This window comes from Pavona decussata, unplaced genomic scaffold (genome assembly GCF_977016875.1).
Source record: "Pavona decussata unplaced genomic scaffold, jaPavDecu1.1 SCAFFOLD_51, whole genome shotgun sequence".
NCBI classification, from domain to species: domain Eukaryota; kingdom Metazoa; phylum Cnidaria; class Anthozoa; order Scleractinia; family Agariciidae; genus Pavona; species Pavona decussata.
Genome location: NW_028145473.1, coordinates 600,542 through 624,137, shown reverse-complemented (window position 1 = coordinate 624,137; position 23,596 = coordinate 600,542). Strand labels below are relative to the sequence as shown.

The 23,596-nt window shown below is 39.0% G+C and overlaps 1 protein-coding gene across 1 annotated transcript in view; it reads left to right on the top strand.

Moving 5' to 3' along the window:
* Positions 1–23,596, top strand: part of LOC146480968 (uncharacterized) — a 98,331-nt gene that overhangs the window by 63,889 nt on the left and 10,846 nt on the right. The window contains exons 9-18 of the mRNA XM_085108679.1: positions 1,819–2,103; positions 5,659–5,966; positions 7,024–7,165; positions 8,010–8,303; positions 8,966–9,307; positions 10,642–10,929; positions 11,689–11,985; positions 13,279–13,584; positions 14,186–14,479; positions 15,233–15,535. Coding sequence (XP_084964805.1) covers positions 1,819–2,103; positions 5,659–5,966; positions 7,024–7,165; positions 8,010–8,303; positions 8,966–9,307; positions 10,642–10,929; positions 11,689–11,985; positions 13,279–13,584; positions 14,186–14,479; positions 15,233–15,535 — 2,859 coding nt within the window. The remainder of the gene's footprint in view (positions 1–1,818; positions 2,104–5,658; positions 5,967–7,023; positions 7,166–8,009; positions 8,304–8,965; positions 9,308–10,641; positions 10,930–11,688; positions 11,986–13,278; positions 13,585–14,185; positions 14,480–15,232; positions 15,536–23,596) is intronic.

Here is a 23,596-nt window from a genome sequence, read left to right as displayed (position 1 = left end):
ACGTTAGCCTATACAAGGCACAGAAGAGTCAACGATTTTGTTGATTCAATTACAGGATTACGATTAAACAAAGCGTCATGACGTTTCAGCGGACGCGTAGTAAAATCTCATGACGCTCTATTGATCACGTACGTTCATATGTTTGAATCAATTGCCCGGTTAATTTATCCGGTGTTATAACTTTTGCGTAAACTTTGGATAAGACACGCTTGTTACGCAGACTTCAGTTTGAATTTCTACTGATCAAGGATGAACTGGTCACCTGGTCACCCGCTGATGCTTACTGACCTCTTGGTAAACAGACTTTCGTTTCCATAAACTGTGAAAATAAATTTAGGAAAATTCACATATCCCAAGGCCTAGAGAGGGCCTTTCCTTCTCTGTCCCTCTTATTTTCTCTTGCTCTCTAACAAAAGATTGAATCATCCATTGGAATCAATACGGCTAAATCAGCGCTTTGAGGCCAAGAAAGATCACCTTAATGATAGGAACCCTTTCTGATATTATTTCATTTTAGTTCCCAGATCCCCTCCATTAAACGTCAGTGGTCTACTCGATGACTCTGGAAAGATCTCGGTAACCTGGGAACCAGTGCCTGAACAACATCGCCTGGGTGTCATCCAAGGTTACATAGTCAAAGCCCAAACCACTGGCCATAACCTTACTCTGAATGTTTCGAGTCTTTCAGCTCAGCTGCAAAACCTACCGAAAGGAAAGCTGTACAGCATTACAGTCGCCGCGTATAATATGGCAGGTCAAGGACCGGAAACTCCTGCCGTTACGGTTAGGACAGAAGACGGCGGTAAGAGTTATCAATTAAATGCTTAACTAACAAAGTATTGAAATTGGAATACCAGATTCTTGTAGCGCTCATGACGTACGTACTGCGTACAATAGCATAGCATAATATAGCACAGTATAAGTTAGAGTAGCATACATACCACAGTGACACACACCATACCATACCATACCATACCATACCATACCATACCATACCATACCATACCATACCATACCATCACAGCATACCATACCATACCATACCATACCATACATTGTATTGTTCATTTCACTGTGTTCTATTGTTTTTGAAACTGACTTGCAATCAAAATGCCAATATATGAACCTTCTAAGAAAGACAATTATTTTGTATGTTAAGTTGAAGGTCAGAAATCATTTACATATGCGCACAGCAATCCTTTTTCATTTGATGCTGTCCAAATTGCCAGTTTTTTGTACAGGTCGTTATCAACATTGAGGGAAAGAGAGTTTTCTAAGAAAGATGACGAGTAGTGTATCCCCCAACGAGCATTTCTATAGCTGAGAACTAAGAGCGTCCGTCCTCTGGGCGGAGGTTCATAGACTAGACACCAGAAGACTATTTGAGAGATGAGATTATCTGAATAGTACAGTTCACATTAAAGAACACCTTTTGATATTAATGGAAGTCTAACGGTAAATACTCCACATTTAAGACTGCAGCTCAGTTTAGACACATTCGGGGAGTAACTGGACTGCCTTTCTTTCGATCAGGTTAACATTTTCTTTCAAGGTGGCGCAAGCTAGTCATTGTTTGGTCAACCAACTCAAATTGATGCAAACTAGTATCGTCTACCTATTAAGTCACGTTGGCAATTCAAAGTCGATTCGGTGACGCAAGCCTGTGTACAAAACTTGACGTCTTCAAACTTTCGCCTCGGTGTCGTTTTCGTTCCTCGCTTACTGCCAAGCATCTCTGTGTCGATTCCTATACTATCTGTCTCGTCCTGTCTTTTCTCCGGCGGCATTTTATTTTTTTTTTCTTTCCATCATATATAGTTCCTGATGTTCCGCCCCAGGCAATAATGGCCCATGCCACAAGCTTTTCCAGCGTTGCAATAGCATGGAAGCCTATTTCAGAAGAACATACCAATGGATTGCTAAGGGGGTATGTTGTGAGGCTTGTAGGGACTGCTGATGATACCTATGGATGTCATAGCAAGTTAGAAATGACGATTCGAGGGCTGGACAAATCCAAGGTTTACTCATTACAAGTAGCTGGTTACACCTCCATGGGACACGGCACTTTTAGTGAACCTATTGTCGTAGTCACTAACACAGAAGGTAAGGAAGTTTTGTTAAAATTTTTTTTTATCAAACTATATTAAGGTTACATAGATTTCAGTGTAACGTGAATTCGATTTTTCACTGTAAATAAACTGAACTAACCCACCTTACCCACCGACCAACCGACTGCCCGATCGACCAACTAACAAACCAGTCACCAAATAATAAAAAAAATGTACGTACAAACAAAAGCAAGATTCTTAGCTTTGTTTGTATGCAACTAACTGCTCACGTTTGCTAAAAAGGCAAGTTGCCGTGATTTCCCTCGAACGGTTTGCAACAACAGGCTATTAAATGAGTGGAATTTATTTAATGCGTTTTCAAAAAGAAATTTTTCAAATACAAAGATAGCTTGAATCTGTTGTTCGTCTTTAAACGGCTGTACGAGGATGAAAAAAAAATTACAAGTTATTCTTCTCAACGTAAGGTTTGGATTTTATTCCAATTCTTCAAAAACAAAGGAATAGTACAACAAAATGTCCACGTACTGGATAATAGCCGTAATTAGGGAAACTAGCTGGGGGTACTTGACCCGTGTTTGGGTATAGGGGTGCCGCTGGGGGTTTGAAACCCTGACCCTGAAAATAACCTTAAATACCTACCCTGTATAGGAAAACGCCCTCTATTTTAAGACCCTATTTAGGATACAGGACAACATCTAGCTCTTGTTTTACACAAGTGTTTATTGGCAATGGTAATTACATTTAAAGGCCCACTGTCACTTACCGGACGCGATGTTCCACGCATTGAAACGCGCACACCAATCACAACAGATAAAATAATAATTACCTAGAGGTGATGGCAAAAAATCCCAAAATTTCGCATTAACAGCGGGGAACCGTAGATGGAAACTTAATTGACTTGAAGCACTGTTTACTAAAACTGTTACCTTAAAGGAAAGCATGAGAAAAAATGGACCACGAAATTAATTTAACACCGCAACGCATTGAAAACTGAGTGACGATTTGTCTTTAAGTAAATCATGTATCGCAAGTCTTCAACACAGTCATTTCCCCTAGCTCTTATTGAACTTATACAAAATTGCATCAAGCAATGAAACTCCAAGGGGTTATTTGGTTTAGTAGGAAGCTGTGATAACATTTAATGCATAATTTTATGCATAATTTATTTACTTATTTATGCAATAGCAAGTCAAAGAACAGTGATCAGTTCAATTCCTGTATAATGTACCAGGAGAAGAACGGATTTGATGGTGGTTTATCTAATAAAATTACTATGATCACAAAAGTTTCAGAACTGTAAACTCTAACCATTATACTAAGTACCAGTTCATAAAGTCGACCCTTGTAAAAACAAGCTAAGCCGACATATCTTCAAAGTATCTTAGCTCTGAGTAACAATTTCTCTGTACAAAGAAAAAGACTTTATGAATTAAAAAACGCTGCTGTTCTTGTCCGACTTGACCGTCTTAGACCATTACTCTCAGATTGCTCGGTTGCTTCCACCTTTAATCTAAGTATCCCATCCTCGTTGGACAATTGAGTGGCGGCTCTGCTCCTCCAATTCGCCCTGGTTGAGGTTCAAGTAGCTTAGCTGACTCGTCGTCTATCGAATCCGAATGGCAGAAATGTCTTCATTCAGCGAAAAAAAGAGACGAAAAAGTAGACCTTTGTGTAGAGTGTATGGTAAAAGGATATCATGAATGCCAATTTACCACACATGTAGGAGAGGAATTTGTAGCGTCTAAACATCTGGGACCGAAAGGCAAAGCATTCCGTGTGTCCAACAGTGGAGGTCAACTTGGACACCTTCAAAGTGAGGTCGTAAATGTAATTTGGCCTTTTCGCCTCAAATGGTGAGTAAAACTAAACTAAATTGCAACGTTTGTTTTCACTGATCGAGCATGATCGACATCGTTGTGCTGCATAATGAGTAATACTGAGTACTTACAATCTCAGCACGGTCAACGCAGAACCTTTCCCAGATCTGCGTGGTAGATGGAAAGTTAGAGGAAGAAAATACGTCCCAATAACACTTGAAAAGAGTACCACCAGATGCAAAGCAATGGAAGTTCAAAGGGCATTACAACCAAATGAATTGATCTGCTCAGACCGCCAGGAAGTAATGAAATAACACGTGTAAAGATCTTTCGCAAGACTAAGCATGTTGTGGTTCTTTTTAATCAGCACGTGATAGCCCGCAAAAAAAGTAATAATAATAAAATAATAATAATAATAATAATAATAATAATAATAATAATAATAATAATAATAATAATAATAATAATAATAACAGGTTACCATCGGCATCCTTCGGCGACAATGCTGACTTTACGCGTTTCCTAAAAGGTCTTTTTTATTATTTTGTTAACTATATGCAAATGATAGACAATCGCTTTTGTTGAAGATTTATTCTATTTTCATTCAAAAGTGTGTTCGCTTATTAATATTTTTAGTATGAGAATATCATGCAATCACGCTTAATTGGGCTAGGCGGGACAAAGTCATTTAGATTTTTTCTTTGTCATCAGAATGTACAGTACAAAGTAATTGACTGGAATCGGGGGTGGAATTAAAGATACTGAAAACAAATAGCGCTAATAAAATGATCTCATCTTTACTAAGGACCTGCCAAATAAATACAGACAAACGTCTCCGATTTCGGATTGCCAAATACTCGACGACAGTCTTTCAACCATACCCTGTCTAAGACGGGTCCAGGACAGACTCGCTTGAAATTATATACCCTGTTCAGGGCAGAGAGGACCAAAAACCAACCCTATCCAGCGGCACGTCCCCGTATAGCCTATATAGGGGAGTACCCCTTCCCCTTCCCCCCAGGGCAACTAGCCACACTGAAACGAAATAGTAAAATTGCCCACTCCCAAACTGGCCCCAAAGTATCACAGCGTGTGGCCAGTCGCTTCAATGCGATTTGTGATTGATTACTCGCCTCGGATCTCTCTCAGCGACATATTTGTCCGAATATTTCTGTCCTTTGGTAACCTGCTTCAGGTTGCTTGCAACGGCCATTGTCGGATTTTTCATCCGGCAGTTTTACTTCCTGCGTTAGGTTTGCCTGTGTTAGTCCGCTACTTGGCGAAACATTTCGCAAAACGTTGCTCGCCAGTCACTGGACGCTAGACTCTGATTACGTGTGCCTGCCATACCACTCACTTTCACTGCTCAATGTGTAATAGAAATAAACCGCCCTTATTTCCAGATATATCCCCACATTTTTCCGATACATTTGTTAAATGGAGGCACAAACGAAGGGTTAATGCAATCCAATATAATGGTTAATCTAAAATTTAGGATTAACAACTTTATTCTTTGTTTAAAATAATGATTTATTGACTCTTCCAGCTCTCACAATGAAAACTGCAATCATTAAAAGTTTTACGTGCATCTAAAATATCAGCCTAAAAACAAAAGTACTTTGCTATGTCACTGATTTTAATAACTGTATCTAACATATTTGGGAAATGAAATAGCAATAACTAAATACCTACCTGGTCATTTGGGAACCAAGGTCTAGATCTTAAAGGTCGAAAAATACTTAATTTACGTTTCTTATGGACTCAACTTGCAGGTTGCCGTGCCCTAGGGATGGAAAATAGAAACATTTCAGATTCACAATTAACTGCATCAAATTCTCACTCACTTCATCTGGCCCGCCACGCTCGATTGAACAATCCAAACTTCTGGGCCGCTACGTCTAATGACATAAACCAGTGGCTGCAAGTTGACTTCGAGAAGGAAATTACTGTGACCAAAGTAGCCACGCAAGGAAGCTCACTTGAGAAAGGGGACTTCTGGCAGTGGGTCAGCACTTATTCCCTAAAATATAGCCACGATGGCACTTCTTTTCAATTTTATAAGCAATTTGGAGAAGTCAAGGTAAGGTTTTTATCGTTTTTCATCCTCTATTGCAATACTGTTTTTCTTCTGACAAAGATAGGAGCACCCAACGGTTCCTCTCGGTGGAAAAAATATATACTCGGAAAGCCTCAACCACCTTGGGGATTCGGATTAAATTTTGATAAAATACTAAACTGTCATAATTACTTAGCAAAATATCACTTCAAACTATCGAAGCACCGGAATAATTATTTCCATTTGCTTTTGGTGAGGTAAATATGTTGTTTAAAGTAAGAAGTAACGAAAGCCAGCAGCTACTAGAAAATTCGGAGAGTGAGATTCCGCTCCCTAAATGTTCTTCTGACTGCCTTAGGTTACAACAATATGTCTTTAGAAAGGCCATAAAACAATCGGGAACACAGGGAACCTCATTTTAAAGTGTGTTCCTTAAATCTCGTTCGGTTCCCCACGACTTGATCACTTCTGGCCTCGTAGCTCAGTCGGTAGAGCAACGAAGTCGTGGGTTCGACTTCTTTGCTTGGTGTCGTCTTCCATTTCCTTGCTATTGACCTTTAGTGGGAATCGAACTACCTTCTGATTTGCTCTAACGACTGACCTACGAGGCGAGAAGGGAACAATTCGTGAGACACCGAACGAGATTTAAACATCACTGTGACAAAGTTTGGGCGAGTTCTATTTTTTCTACCTTGCATGGCTCTACCTGGTTTTACAGATAACTTCTCTTAAACATCCACCGCAGGGTTAATTGTCTGATACATCAAAGAAGCATATGGGTTGTGCCTGAGTTAAATGACATGGAAGTAGCAAGGCGTTGCCACAACCAAGCCTTGTCACCACCGTGTGACATTGCAATAGGTCCAACAGTTTCCCTTCATATTTTCAAATTCCACAAATAGATTTAATAGTTTTCTTTGATATTTTCAAACAATAGATTCAACAGCTTTCCTTCACATTTTATCAGTAATAATAACTTGTTCATTAGTTAATGTTAGTAAAAGCAGTTAAAACGAACTTACACTTGTTCCAAATATCCTGATCTTCCCAAAATCGATGCCTAACTAGTTTGCCATTACAGGTATTCAAAGGCAACTGGAACAGAAAGACGCCTGTATACAATTCAATAATTCCACCTATAACAGCACGCTATATTCGGGTACTACCTAGAAGTTGGCACGACCACATTTCAATGAGAGTGGAGTTCTACCACTGCAATTACGGTAATTATTGTTTGGTTTTGTTCATCGCGTGACAAAAATACCTTGGGTGTACTCCTGAAAATTGTGTGGTTGAGGCGTGCGGCATGCTGTTTTAAGCCCTCAATCGTTTTCCGACGAAACTGTGCGTTTATTCTTCTTGATTTCGGATCCGACAGTTAAACGTGGGCTCGATTATCAGCCGTTGTTCGGGGAAATGAGTCAACCAGATGAAAAAGCCTTTTTTCAAGACAAATTAGCATAAACCTGAACCCCTTTCCAGGCTAGAATAATCTGCAACTATTACCACTGCTTTCAATATCGACTTTTACATTATCTTTGCCATTTCCACGATTTCCATCGTCACCACTATGCCATTAAATACCATAACATTGCGTACGATTGACACTCCCTTCACTACTTACTATCATCATAAATTACGAAACTGCCACCGTTTCAGTTCTCATTTCCAATAATTACCACACCACATTTGATCTTGCCATTACCACTTTACCTTCTCGAGGCGGAATTAATCTTATCCTATCTGATACAACCCAACCTGACCGAATCCAATCTTATTTAATTTAATGTAATCTTGAATCTAATCTAATCTAATCTCATCTCATCTCATCTCATCTCATCTCATCTCATCTCATCTCACCTCACCTCACCTCACCTCACCTCACCTCACCTCACCTCACCTCACCTCACCTCACCTCATCTCATCTCATCTCATCTCATCTCACCTCATCTAATCTAATCTAATCTAATCTAATCTAATCTAATCTAATCTAATCTAATCTAATCTAATCTAATCTAATCTAATCTAATCTAATCTAATCTCCTGAGTCATTTTTTCCTCCCGTAGATGTTAAAATCGACCCTGTAAATGTTACAAGCTCTACGCCAAACGCAACAAGTGTAGGTCTTAGTTGGAAGCCACTGGACTCGCACAAATTAGGAGAGACGGTCCTCGAGTATCGAATAGAAATCTTCGATCTGCTCCGAGGAGAGCGGTTTAATTATACCGTTAATTCGTCAACAAATGTAAAGCTGGACTTTCTCAAACCGTTTACGAATTATCAATTCAAAGTTTTTGGTTCCACAAAATCATGGGAAGGAAACATCACAGATACAATCAGTGTAAAAACACAAGAAGACGGTAGGCGACTACATTTTATACCTAAAAAATTTACATTGCATTCCGCACCTTGGGATTAAAGTTTGTTTCTAACACAACGTTAATTGAAATAGATATGCATGCCACACTTGTCTCCTCTTAACCAAATGCCAATTCTTTTAAGAATTTAAAAATTACGTCGTGTCCAGCAGCACTCTCCGTAGTTGCTGTTTTGCTGTTACACTTAGCATGATTTGCATTCTGATTCTGGTGAGTAAAGGGTGGAAGCTTTATATTAACACAACGTTACAGTGTAACTGAAATAGATCAATGTGTTTTAAATTTAACGAATGTTTGGTTTTATAAATAGAGCCCTTCGTGGGCTAAAGCTCGAAACGTCAGCACTCGAATCTCCTTACAGTAATCAAGTTACCCTATCGACTCTGCTGATACAACCATTCTTTCCACTCCCCAAGGACGCAGCACCATAGTTTCTTTGGAAATTAACCTCCTTATCCATCTCTATGCTATTTAGCTTACCGTTCACACCAGTTACTACCATTTCCGTAGCATCTACCACACAAAATGCCAGCTCTTCAAATTGCATCGTGTCCAAAGTCAGTCTTTTTACTTACCGTGGCAATGTAATAGTTCATTCCCCTGAATCGTTTAGTCGCTTGTAATCGATTTAGTTTTCATCTCAGCTCCAAGTGAACCACCACGAAACTTGAGCGTAATACAGCCGGCTTCCTCAGAAACGACTCTGCAATGGAAACCAGTGAATAAGTTCTCCATCAATGGCAAGCTCCAAGGATATAAAGTGAAATACAAAGAAACCAAATCTTTGGGTGACAACTGGAGGGCCATTGTTATCAAAGTCAACGAAACTCAACAATTGCGCAGGAAGAGAAGTCTAACGGGAGGGGCAGTAAGCTTTAATCTGAAGGGACTGAAGCCATATACGTCTTATACAGTCATAGTTTTGGCATTTACCATCAAAGATGGTGTACCAACATTGGGAACTAACTTCACAACAGCACAAGACGGTATGTCACACGAGCTGTAATATTAATTTCATATATTTATATGTCATGGTTTGAATTTACTTGGGTTGAAGGACGCTGCCTACTAATAAAGAAGTATTTTTGTGTGGTTTATGACTATGCGGAGAAAGCAGATCTCAGCAAGGGCTATTGAAATTCAAAAATAAAATTTGGGGTAACCACGCATTTTTTTTAGAGATAATTAAGCAACAATTATTCTAAAAAACAGCAAAATGCAAAGCAATGTATGGCAATTTTTTTTTCAAATTGAAGCCTTATCAACTCTGAAAAAAGCATCGTTACCCCCAAAAGTTTCGTTTTGGATTCCAAGAGCACTTGCTAAGTTCTGCTGTCTTCGCATAGTTTTAAACCGCGCAAAAAAATCCCTGCATGTATTAGTAGGCACCACATATAGTAAACCCGAGTATCTCGAGATCCGCAGAAAGTATAAACAGTAACAAAAGTAGGCATCGTCCTTTAAAGTTACACACCAGATTGAATTTCCGATAGGTCTTAACGTAGGTAAGCTGAGGTTTTGATGTACAAAGTTCCAGGCGTGATGGAATCTGGCCAAATGTTTTGGGACACTTCACTCGGTACTCTCCTCCTCTGTGCGACTGTTTCAACAAGTATCATCTACCTGTTGAGTCATTCTAATTTCTGTCGAGGGAAGGGGAGGGGGGGAGCTCACAGACGATCTGGGATAACAAAATTCGACAAACGGACACCAAGTACTATAGAGTGTGTGCACGGCGGCCATGTTGGAGGACTAAAATAATAGAAGATGTTTGCATAAAAATAGCATATATTTCCCAAAGGAAAATCATTGTATTGTTTTGGTCCTAAAACAAGGCTGTCATGTACACACTCTATAAGGCCTTATTGCATATGTCTTTCTCATTAAGCAGTGTTAAGGAAAGTGCCCACAAAACCTCTGGTCACAATGGTACTTTAAATACATTTTCTTCAACAAGCCATTAAGTAATTAAGAAAAAGAGAAATACAGTCAACCCTCGCCTTGCAGACACTTCGCTATTACGGACACCCCCATAATACGGACAGCAGCTAAATCCCCGGCAAAAATAGAGTACAGACGTTTGAGTGACATAAATTCCCCCTATTACGGACTCTCTCGGCCCCGACGATGTCGGCAATAAAGGGAGTGGACTGTATACTGTAAGAGATGTTGCAGTCATTCAAGACCCAGTATCCAAAAATTCCTCACGTTAAGTAGGGTTTTTGTTTAAATGACAACTTGTTGAAAGTTTTCCCTGTCAAATGCCTTTCTTATTGATTGATAAGCCTGTTTGTATTCTCTTTTTAATATTTACCTTTAGTACCTAATCATCCCCCGATAAACGTAACGGCATACAACACAAGCTCCACGCGTATTAACGTCACGTGGCAACCTATCCCTACTGATCACGTGAATGGAATACTTCTGGGATACCTCGTGATATACAGGAGAGTGGATAAAGCCATAGTAACAGTAAACAGCACCTCTTTGAATGTAGAACTGAAAGGATTAGGAAAGTACAAGTTATATTCAATCCAAGTAGGCGGACGGACAGTTGCTGGTTTGGGGAACCTTTCTGATCCTGTGTTTGTGCGTACTGAACAAGACGGTATGTAATGCCTTTTATACTGACTTTGCTACAGAACACTTCAAAGTTAAGTTAGACGGGCTATGTCACGTAATTTAAGGTATTATTGACATATGCAAGGTGGTCATGCAGTGGCATTAAACCTCAAAATAACCACTGAACTGTAGAAAAACACAAAGTAAATACAATAAAGCCAAAAAGGGGTATGGAGGAGCAAAAAAAGGACAAGATAGAAAGGCATTGCGTGTAACCTTCAAAAAAGACTGCCCGACGTTTTTCAAGGTTATCACGATTCGTATGCCGTAAGTGCAATCAATAATGTTCCACATTGCCATTTTTTAAGGTTAGAACTCCTAATAAACTAAAGACGCACAGAATCACCCAAAACACCTTGACATATCGCCCTTTTGAAAACGAGCAGCGTTGAATTATCTATTCCGTTTACAATAGCTTTTGCAGTGTTGCAATCAAAAAGGTGGCGAAATGCCTGGGCTTTGATTTAACCAAATTTTCAACATTAAAAGCCACACAACTTTCTTTAGATATGTTCATTACAAAATACTGAGAAAATGCCTCACTCTAATCGGAGTATTTTAAATACGATAAAAGTGAAGCTCGTTCGCCACACAAGTATAATGAATCTTAGAAAGCGGTTAGATCTTTACTTTATTGTTTATAAGTAGTTGCTTACTTTAAATACGTTCTGACTCGTGAAAGTTGACGAAAAGCAATGTATATAGTGGTTTCAAATTGTGTTATTAATTTAATTGCGCATGTCAGTTCCTGATGATTCTCCAAGTGACATAAGGGCCATTGGAACAGAACCAACAATCATCAAAGCTCGTTGGCTTCCAGTGTCCAACGAAACCATAAACGGCATCTGCCTTGGCTACAAGCTGGATTTATTCACCACTCTTGGGGACAAAATCAGAAATTACACTTTAAATGCATCTGTCCTATCATTGGAGATCACTGGTTTACAGATATGGACTAACTATACAATCAAGATGGCGGCTTTCACCATTGTAGGAGACGGTCCATGGAGTGACTCGGTACTAGAAGACACGGATGAAGAGGGTACGTCACTGGCAAACACCAGCAATCTTGTACTATGCCACCTGTCCCATACACTGCTCGGACAGACAGAAAGGCAGACAGATAAACTGCAATTATTTACGATAATGTAAGGACGGTGGCTCTTTTTGCTAGTGCGAGTACATACTGCTTATTTTGGGAAGGTTCTAGAAACTAGGGTTTCTTCAGGGCAGAATTCCAGTTACCCTTGCTAAGATCTGTTTTCCCTGCATAGCCATAATATAAGCCGCGCAAAAATGCTTTTGCATTTGGAGGCACCGTCCAGCCAGAGGTAGGGTTGTGTATGCTACAATGTTAAATGCTTTTTTGTTTTTCGTCACATTGTATCCGAATTCTCGTTTCAAAATGAGCGATTTACTTCCAAACATTTTCGGATTCAAAGATTTAGCCGCCATAAACATCCCCGGAATGACCTATTCTGACATTAAAATGTTCAGACACCTGTAAAGGAAGGATTTTTGAAATAATGAATCAGGAGAAAGCCTGAAGATACACTTTCACATCATCCCATCGCCATAATTGTCAGCTGGAAGGATAGTCAACGCTGCTTTACTAACACGAGTAATTCAGACGAGTTCGTTAACTATTTCTTATCACATGCCACATTAAGTGCAGTCATGTATAAAATAGTTCTTGCCTGATGCATCTCTATCGCTAGTGCGTTACCCCTTCATAGACTGGCCTTTGTTGGTTTTCTAAGGCCAGAGCAGAGGGCTAAGGGCGGGAAGGCGATCATGCCCCCTCCCTTCCCTCCCCTCCCCCCATTCCGTCCACCCATAACTCCGAGAGTAGTAAATTTGTGTATGAAACTTGGAAGCTGAATAATGTTTGCTTTGGGGTCAATGACAAGAGAGAATGAGGCTACAGGACTTGACAATTAAGTAATGATTTCTGAACGGCAGTCATCTTGGATCCGCCATCTTGTGTTTCCACTTAACTTCACCTACCACAATTGACCAAAAAGTGATCAAAACAGAAGACTAAAATAATCTAAAAAAGCACGAAAGCCTGAAAGTAAAGTATTACAATTTCTGGTATAAAGACCTATTTTCTTAATGGTTTTCAAAGTACTGTTCTTTAGTCAGCTTCTGTAATCCGTTAAGCACAAAAATTTAATGGTTCTTCCCTGCAGGTGGGCCCAATATTTCCAAACTGTCTTCGATTTTACATTTAAAGTCTGAAATTGCTGTTTGTTCCTGATACGTTGCTACACTACGCAAGAAAACCAGAGTACAAGTTCAAGAACTTATTGTGTTGCACTTGTTTTATTCCCAGCTCCTTTTAAACCGCCAGCAAACCTAACAGGAAGAGCCACAAACTCAACCTCGATATTCGTGGAATGGAATCCAGTTATATTGCCAAATATTCGAGGAATTCTCCGCGGTTACGCGATTTACTATAAAGAAGCCCCGAGCTCAGTCCACCCAAGTGTGCTAAAAAACATAACAGTCGATATATCAGTCACTGATGCTCAACTTGTCAACCTGCACAAGTATACCGAGTACGATATCTGGGTAACGGCATTCACTACTAGGGAGGGATGGTTGAGTAACTCAATATTTGTATGGACAGACGAAGACAGTAAGTTTGAGGGTTATTTTAGTCTTCCTATTATTAGCCATGAGCTAGAGTAAATTTATTAGGGGAAATAGAATAGGGCCCTTTCACCAAGAAGCCTTATTACCAACGCCCGTTAGAAACGAGGGCAATTAAAGTTAGTTTTGCTATTAATTTGCAAGTGCTGCTTTCGAAAAGATCTACTTAACCATTTTTATTAATGCTGATTAATGCTGTTAATTAATGCTGAGTCAGTTACACCGAGGAATCCACCTTGACGCACTAGGGGTGATCTGAATAAAAACAAAATACGTTTCATAGACTCATGATTCGAATCATTGGTCAACTCAACCGTTTATAACTTAGTTAAATATTCCATGGCCATTTCTTGCAGAGGCAGGACTGTAATTTAAAATCAAACGCGAGCATTAGTTTCCTATGCCTTTAATAAACTTTAGGGAACCAGAAAGGTTATTCAAAATACTCACTAAAAATTCATCAGGCAATGCATTGCAAATACAAGAACTAAGTTTGTACAGACAGCTAAGAATAACTCTTTTTTGAGGGTGACTCTTTCTGTTGTGTTTAGCTCATTATAAATGTAGAGGATTTGTTTTCCCCACAGTTCCCGAGCGTCCTCCTTTGTACATTACATACTCGTCACCAAGCTCCACAACCATTCTTCTTCATTGGGCACAAATCCAGCCGCAGTTCAAGAATGGCATCATTAGAGGCTTCAAAGTTGAATATCAAGAAAACCAGCCTAATGCCACAGTGGAAGTTCGAGAGCGTAGGCTTGTCAACTGGGCCCTACTTGGTAAACTTAAGAAGTTTACGGTATATTCTGTGCGCGTGCGCGCATTTACTACAATAGGATATGGGCCAGAAAACAACATAACCGTGATTACCAGCCAAGATGGTAAGACACCACTCTTCCGTTATTTATTTTCAATGAGTCCACCAAAGGTAACCCGTTGTTTTTGTTCAAATAATTCTGAAGATTAAAGGTCGAATAATGCGGGCAAGATTTCCCTGCAGCTTATCGCACAACAAGACAGTGCAGTTACAAGTTGCAGCTTCCTTTTGCCGTATTAAAACCACCGCGTTCGATGTGCCTCTTAACAAGCTGGTCATGTTGCAAGTTCTGGCAACATGTTGCAAAAAGTAGAAGTAACGTGTGCCTAAATGTGATGTGATCAACAAACATGGCGGCTGTCGAGTTGGTTGATTTTTTTCCCAGTTTATCCAGTGTCAAATTCAGATACTGTTTTGGAAACAACAATACGAAGACAGGAAGAAAATTGTCCGTTATCTGAAAAGGTGAAATTCGTTTACGCTTATTTCACAGCAATGGTAATGCTAAAGCCTAAAACACCACCTCGCAACACACTGTGTGATATTTTGTTTAGCAACAGGTTGCTCTCAATAGTAATAATAGGTACAACTTACAACGTTTTGTTTGTATTTTGGCCTTTTAAATGGTTTCATGACGTATTGGAGCACTCACGTTGGTTTTATTCGATCCGGGAGAAAAAGAGAAAATCGAAAGAACCTCTAATTTGAGCATAACCATTTATTTGAAACAACTTGTATTTTATATCACGAATCTTGATTATCAGTTAGTTTTTGAAAAGAAAGTTAAATGAACCAATGCTTAAATTTTATTTCCTAGTTCCAAGCAAACCACCAAATAACATCAATGCTGAAAGTCACGTAACCCTGACGACTGTTCCCGTTACCTGGCAACCAATTGATCCAAATGGGATCCACGGCGTCTTGCTCGGTTACAAAATTAGGTATCAGGCCGTCGCAATTGGACAGGAGCCAGTAAAAGACCAGCCAATCATAGAGAAGACAGTGACTGCATCTACGTTGTCTCTAGTGTTGACAAATCTCGAAATCTTTACTTTGTATCGCGTGGATGTGCTTGGATACACGATCATCGGGGATGGGCCACCAACCACAGCTACTGCAGGTTTGTAGACGTTAATTCTACTTGCCTTCTTTCGCACGCAATAAAGTAGTTAAGTCAAGGACCAAATGTAGTGTTACCTTCAATCTTACCCGTCAATTTCCCCTTGTTCTATTTAACTGCGAACAAGGAAATTTTCAAGAATGACCTATTTCATTAATAGAACTATTTCGATACATTAAAATTAGCACTTGACTACGAGTCTTTGGGGAATAAAACCAGAGAAATAACATCGAGGCTCAAAGATTAAAAATTAATTTCTTTTGTTTGATTCCACTAAGCCTCGTAGCCAAGGTACAATTTTAATATTTCGAAATTTGTCCATTTAATCATAATAATCTATCGTTCTTTAAATTTTACCTGTCCGTTCTTCCAACCATCCATCAATCCATCCATCCTTAGATTCTTCGTGGTTACTTTTCGTAACCTATTTTCAAAGTTAGCCATATTTATTTTGCGATAAGTTTTTAAAACCAAAGTTAAAGGAATGGGTCCTTATTAATGAGTTTTTTCGGCTGTAAAGAAAGCTTTAAATGACATCATAATCGAGCGATGTAATATTTTGGCAAAGTCAAAAATGTTACGAAAAGGAACACTCTTCAGGTTTCTAAAGGGGAAAATGGTATAAATCCGAAAATAACGCGAAACACGCGGATATATTGCCTTAACTAAGGTGCACATTGGCCAGAGAACTTCCTGAAACGTTTTAATTTGTGTGAAAACCTCAAAGCTTTAAAATGGAGTGTAAGTATATGCTTTTCATCGTCGACTGAAGCTTGATCGAGTTTTCAAAAGTCCGTGTGTTTTGGTTTCAATTGGAAAAAGTGAATTATTTGTTGAAATACGCAATGGAAGGCACTCTAAGTTATAGGACATGGAGATTAATAGCTTACAACATTGTATAAGGTGTTTGGAAATATGTTACCTTTTTGAAAAGAAATTACACGTCTTTTTCGCTGAAATTGATGTTCTCTGAAAACTCAATAGCCGCTAAAATTTTGCTTAATCTATTCCATCCATGGGAAGTGATTTTTTAGCCTCTTAAAACCATGGCTATCACAAATTTTTAATGATTCATATAGCCTGTCTTTCGGAGGTTGTGGTGTAAAAGTACTGACGCGATAATGCCATTTAAAGCGGAGTTTTCAACTTTTTCCCGTGTGTACTCGAAATGCGCTAATGTTACGAAAAGGAACATTTGGAGGGTGTGTGATAGGGTACAACAAAAAAATGTATAAGGTAGTTTGCAGATGACAATTTTCTTTTCTTTTCTGCTTGGATAATGTTTAGTTAGTATTGGGAACATAAGCATTTTCACCACAACTACGTATCTTTTTTTTTAATTTGTGAAAACTGCAAGTTACAAAAAGGAACGTGCCGTCAGTTGGGTCTTCTCCAGGGTAAGGGCTTCTAATACTAATCTTCATGTTGTCGAACAAAATATTACAAACGCTGTAAAAAAAACGTTAATTGCCCCTCAGCCTACATACCTCAGTCAACATATACCATTTTTACAACAAATACTCTTTATTAAAAGCAATTTTTAATGAAATAACAGTAAGAGAAAGCTTAAAATGTTTCTTTACGGGGTAAGATTATCTCATAATTATCTTCATGTTGTTGATGATAATATTGCAAGCGCTGGTAAATAAAGTTGATAGCGACTGACAGAATAAAACATATACCTTTTTAACAACAAATGCTCTATACTAAAAGCAATTTTAACTAAATAACAGTAGAAGTTCTTAACCTGAAAATGGCTTTTCTTAATATAATTAACAGTAGCAATAATTTGGCAACAAAATGTTTCAGTTGCCCCTTAACAATTGTAAAAGCTCATTCTAACTACAGTGGCTCAGTGTCTTTTTGAGTCCTTCAATGTTCAAATCTAAATGCACAGAACTACTCTGACCAATAATACGGCTGTGTTTAACTCATAACATGGTAGGTTTTTAGCTTTGCATACTGGTCTAGTGTGCTTATCGGTAATGACCTACTTTTATCTTATCTTGAGCACGCGCAATCTTCCTACGCTCTGTCCGAATCTTATCCAATTAACAGTAACAATAATTAGTCAACAAAATGTTTTTGCCTCTTAACAGTTGTAAATGCTCGTTCTACCTACAGTGGCTCAGTGTCTTTTTGAGTCCTTCAATGTTCAAATCTAAATGCACAGACCCATTCTAAGGAAAAATACGGATGTGTTCAACTCATGACACGGTAGGTTTTTAGCTTTGGATACTGGTCTAGTGTGCTTATCGGTAACGACCTACTTTTTTCTTAGCTTGAACACATGCAATCTTCCTGCGCTCTGTCCGAATCTTATCCAATTAACAGTAACAATAATTAGGCAACAAAATGTTTTTTCCCTTAACAGTTGTAAATGCTCGTTCTAACCACGTAGTGGCTCAGTGTCTTTTTGAGTCCTTCAGTGTTCAAATCTAAATGCAGAGAACTACTCTGACGAATAATACCGCTGTGTTTAACTCATAACACGGTAGGTTTGTAGCTTTGGATACTGGTCTAGTGTGCTTATTGGTAACGACCTACTTTTTTCTTATCTTGAGCACGCGCAATCTTCCTTCGCTCTGTCGAATCTTATCCACAAGCTGCTGAGGCGTAAAACCAACAATCGCCTTTCTTGCTTCCTCATCCTCTTCTATCTTGGTCTTTACGTAATGCTGAGTGATTCTCTCATTGCTCACTATGAGATCCCTGAACAACCTCCAGTAAATCTCTGTCTGATCATCTGAGAAAGTCATTCCTCCTTCACGGCTGACTACTGAAGAAAACTCTGCAGATTTCTCATCTGGGAAAAAGCGAAGAAGTTTTTCCTGCTGTGTCTCGGTTTCAGTCGGAAGAACTTGCTCACTTTCCTGTGACTCTGCTTCTTTTATGAAAGATCTCACTTTGTCAAATACTTTGCTCGCGTCGATTTTACTGAGGATTTTGTGCTCTTGAACAATGTCTTTCACCGTTTGTATATTAATGGATTTCTCCTTGATGGCCGTCTCAAATGCTGATTTTACGGATTCATTCTCCTCATCTGTCCAGCGATGCCGACCACTTTCCAACTTCCCATCACTTTGATCTTCTCGGCCACTCATCTGTTGGGACACCAGCGTCTTTCTGATCGGTTCTATACATGATGTTGCGCAATGCCTCAGATGTTTTGGCGGCAGTTTTCTCTTTTTTGCGGATAAAATAGAACTTTTCTGCGGTCTTCTGATTGTGTCCCATCAGGTCTGCTAGATCCTTCTTCAGGTGTCCATGTTCTTCATGAATAGCGGAGACTGCTGCCTTTCTAAACGACGCTGCATTCACCCTGATCAACACCTTGCCTGTGGCTTTCTGCCAAAACGAGTTCAGCTGCGCCGAAACCTCGTTCTTGCACCAAAATAAAGCTATTGAAATGTGCTATGAGATGCAATGAGATATTATTATGCGCATTTGCCTTTTATTGAAAAATATTCGCATAAACTTTCGTTTCCGGTTTTCTTTACAAGTATACGATTTACGCTGCGCACTTGTACTTTTTACTGATTTCACCTTGAAACTGTGCAACTCTTATGTTGTTATTGCTGTAAATGTGCTTTCATTAAATTTAAAAACCTTATATATTGTAGTCTCAATATTCTATAAAAGACTGTTCATAAGAACTTCATTTTCAATTGAAAAATGGAAGCGAGTTTTTATCATGTGGAACGCGTATGAAATTAGGCGTCACTCATTAACGTGTAACCCGGCAAAACGGTTTGAAAAGTCGTATCTCTCGACATATTCAACAAATAAAAAAATAAAGCCATGCTTTTAAACCTCATTTATTACATCGTCGAGCTTGGTTAAGTGTAGGAGATTGCCTTTGGGGGTTCTAGTATTCTTGCACATCTTGGTTTATAAACCAAAATACGCTCATCAATTCGAAGACTTGCAATGTTACTGAACACAAACAAAACTTACCCGATAGCTTTCATGTCGGCCACAAGTGCCTCCCTATGATGCTGCATTGGCGCTTGCGTGTCGGTTTATCTTCTTTTCTTTTCGTTTCTTTTTTGTTAAACGTTTTTTCCCCTAGGTAATACCGAAAACGTGCTCGCAGAAGCTAACTGGGAAAAACATGACTGAAAAACTATAACTTTCCCGCGAAGCACCATTTTGCTTCCTGTGAACGTCAGGGGTTCTACTATGTTATTGGCAGGCGGCTCACAGTGTGAGCCCGGTGTTGACATAATTCTCCGAGAAGGCGAAAACTCGCAATACGATTTCTGCAAGATGCCTCCTCTTCAAATGAATTAATAGGGTATGTGGAATTGACGGAATTTCGTGAAATTTGGCCTGAAAGTTAACTGAACAACGAGGAACAAAAGTTTGTCGGCATTTTTTTTTTAAATCAAATACTTCCCTCCTGGCGGCCTCGGAACGCAACATATTTGCAAATTCTTTTTTACTGGAACTTGACAGATATATTAAAAGAAAAGCAAATAGGAATACGGGGAAATGCTCACACCCTTTGAGAGATTGATGATTTGTGATTAACACTGTGCAGCTACATTTCGTCAGAGCCCACGTTTGATACCCGATTAATTCGACCGGAATGGCGCTCTGTCATTTTACTGTTTACCGGCTTCCTTCGCCTTAGCAGAGGAATAACCAAAATAGCTTATAATTTTATCGAATTCTGCATTAAATAAGCTTTTTATCGATATATAGATTGTGGTGGTTTCCTAAAAAATAACGCGCGTACGACTTTTTTTCGGGAAGGCACCCGCGAAGGTTTGGAGTAACCTTAAACAGTCTTATCTTTAGTCTACAACACTTGTTCCTTTTTGTTACCTACCAAAGTTACCAAAAGAAACACTTGTCCCTTTTCGTAACTTAATGAGGTTACAAAAAGGAACAAGTGTTCCTTTTGGTAACTTTGGTAGGTTACAAAAAGGAACACTTGTTCCTTTTTGTAACCTTAGGTTACCAAAAGGAACACCTGTTCCTTTTCGTAACCAAACAAAAGTTACGAAAAGGAACACAAGTTACAAAAAGGAACAAAACACGTTACAAAAAGGAACATGAATCCATCCATCCATCCATCCATCCATCCATCCATCCATCCATCCATCCATCCATCCATCCATCCATCCATCCATCCATCCATCCATCCATCCATCCATCCATCCATCCATCCATCCATCCATCCATCCATCCATCCATCCATCCATCCATCCATCCATCCATCCATCCATCCATCCATCCTTAGATTCTTCGTGGTTACTTTTCGTAACCTATTTTCAAAGTTAGCCATATTTATTTTGCGATAAGTTTTTAAAACCAAAGTTAAAGGAATGGGTCCATATTAATGAGTTTTTTCGGCTGTAAAGAAAGCTTTAAATGACATCATAATCGAGCGATGTAATATTTTGGCAAAGTCAAAAATGTTACGAAAAGGAACACTCTTCAGGTTTCTAAAGGGGAAAATGGTATAAATTCGAAAATAACGCGAAACACGCGGATATATTGCCTTAACTAAGGTGCACATTGGCCAGAGAACTTCCTGAAACGTTTTAATTTGTGTTAAAACCTCAAAGCTTTAAAATGGAGTGTAAGTATATGCTTTTCATCGTCGACTGAAGCTTGATCGAGTTTTCAAAAGTCCGTGTGTTTTGGTTTCAATTGGAAAAAGTGAATTATTTGTTGAAATACGCAATGGAAGGCACTCTAAGTTATAGGACATGGAGATTAATAGCTTACAACATTGTATAAGGTGTTTCGAAATATGTTACCTTTTTAAAAAGAAATTACACGTCTTTTTCGCTGAAAACTGATGTTCTCTGAAAACTCAATAGCCGCTAAAATTTTGCTTAATCTATTCCATCCATGGGAAGTGATTTTTTAGCCTCTTAAAACCATGGCTATCACAAATTTTTAATGATTCATATAGCCTGTCTTTCGAAGGTTGTGGTGTAAAAGTACTGACGCGATAGTGCCATTTAAAGCGGAGTTTTCAACTTTTTCCCGTGTGTACTCGAAATGCGCTAATGTTACGAAAAGGAACATTTGGAGGGTGTGTGATAGGGTACAACAAAAAAATGTATAAGGTAGTTTGCAAATGACAATTTTCTTTTCTTTTCTACTTGGATAATGTTTAGTTAGTATGGGGAACATAAGCATTTTCACCACAACTTCGTATCTTTTTTTTAAGTTGTGAAAACTGCAAGTTACAAAAAGGAACGTGCCGTAAGTTGGGTCTTCTACAAGGAAAGGGCTTCTAATACTAATCTTCATGTTGTCGAACAAAATATTACAAGCGCTGTAAAAAAAACGTTAATTGCCCCTCAGCCTACATACCTCAGTCAACATATACCATTTTTACAACAAATACTCTTTATTAAAAGCAATTTTTAATGAAATAACAGTAAGAGAAAGCTTAAAATGTTTCTTTACGGGGTAAGACCATCTCATAATTATCTTCATGTTGTTGATGATAATATTGCAAGCGCTGGTAAATAAAGTTGATAGCGACTGAGAGAATAAAACATATACCCTTTTAACAACAAATGCTCTATACTAAAAGCAATTTTAACTAAATAACAGTAGAAGTTCTTAACCTGAAAATGGCTTTTCTTAATTTAATTAACAGTATCGATAATTTGGCAACAAAATGTTTTTTGCCCCTTAACAATTGTAAATGCTCATTCTAACTACAGTGGCTCAGTGTCTTTTTGAGTCCTTCAATGTTCAAATCTAAATGCACAGAACTACTCTGACGAATAATACAGCTGTGCTTAACTCATAACATGGTAGGTTTTTAGCTTTGCATACTGGTCTAGTGTGCTTATCGGTAACGACCTACTTTTTTCTTATCTTGAGCACGCGCAATCTTCCTGCGCTCTGTTCGAATCTTATCCAATTAACAGTAACAATAATTAGGCAACAAAATGTTTTTTTCCTCTTAACAGTTGTAAATGCTCGTTCTAACCACGTAGTGGCTCAGTGTCTTTTTGAGTCCGTCAATGTTGAAATCTAAATGCACAGAACTACTCTGACGAATATTACGGCTGTGTTTAACTCATAACACGGTAGGTTTTTAGCTTTGGATACTGGTCTAGTGTGCTTATCGGTAATGACCTACTTTTTTCTTATCTTAATTGAGCACGCGCAATCTTCCTGCGCTCTGTCCGAATCTTATCCACAAGCTGCTGAGGCGTAAAACCAACAATCGCCTTTCTTGCTTCCTCATCCTCTTCTATCTTGGTCTTTACGTAATGCTGAGTGATTCTCTCATTGCTCACTATGAGATCCCTGAACAACCTCCAGTAAATCTCTGTCTGATCATCTGAGAAAATCATTCCTCCTTTACGGCTGACTACTGAAGAAAACTCTGCAGATTTCTCATCTGGGAAAAAGCGAAGAAGTTTTTCCTGCTGTGTCTTGGTTTCAGTCGGAAGAACTTGCTCACTTTCCTGTGGCTCTGCTTCTTTTATGAAAGATCTCACTTTGTCAAATACTTTGCTCACGTCGATTTTACTGAGGATTTTGTGCCCTTGAATAATGTCTTTCACCGTTTGTATATTAATGGATTTCTCCTTGATGGCCGTCTCAAATGCTGATTTTACGGATTCATTCTCCTCATCTGTCCAGCAATGCCGACCACTTTCCAACTTCCCATCACTTTGATCTTCTCGGCCACTCATCTGTTGGGACACCACCTCATCTGGCAATTGTTCTTCTTCTTTATCAGCGTCTTTCTGGTCGGTTCTATACATGATGTTGCGCAATGCCTCAGATGTTTTGGCGGCAGTTTTCTCTTTTTGGCGGATAAGATAGAACTTTTCTGCGGTCTTCTGATTGTGTCCCATCAGGTCTGCTAGATCCTTCTTCAGGTGTCCACGTTCTTCATGAATTGCGGAGACTGCTGCCTTTCTAAACGACGCTGCATTCACCCTGACCAGCACCTTGCCTGTGGCTTTCTGCCAAAACGAGTTCAGCTGCGCCGAAACCTCGTTCTTGCACCAAAATAAAGCTATTGAAATGTGCTATGAGATGCAATGAGATATTATTATGCGCGTTTGC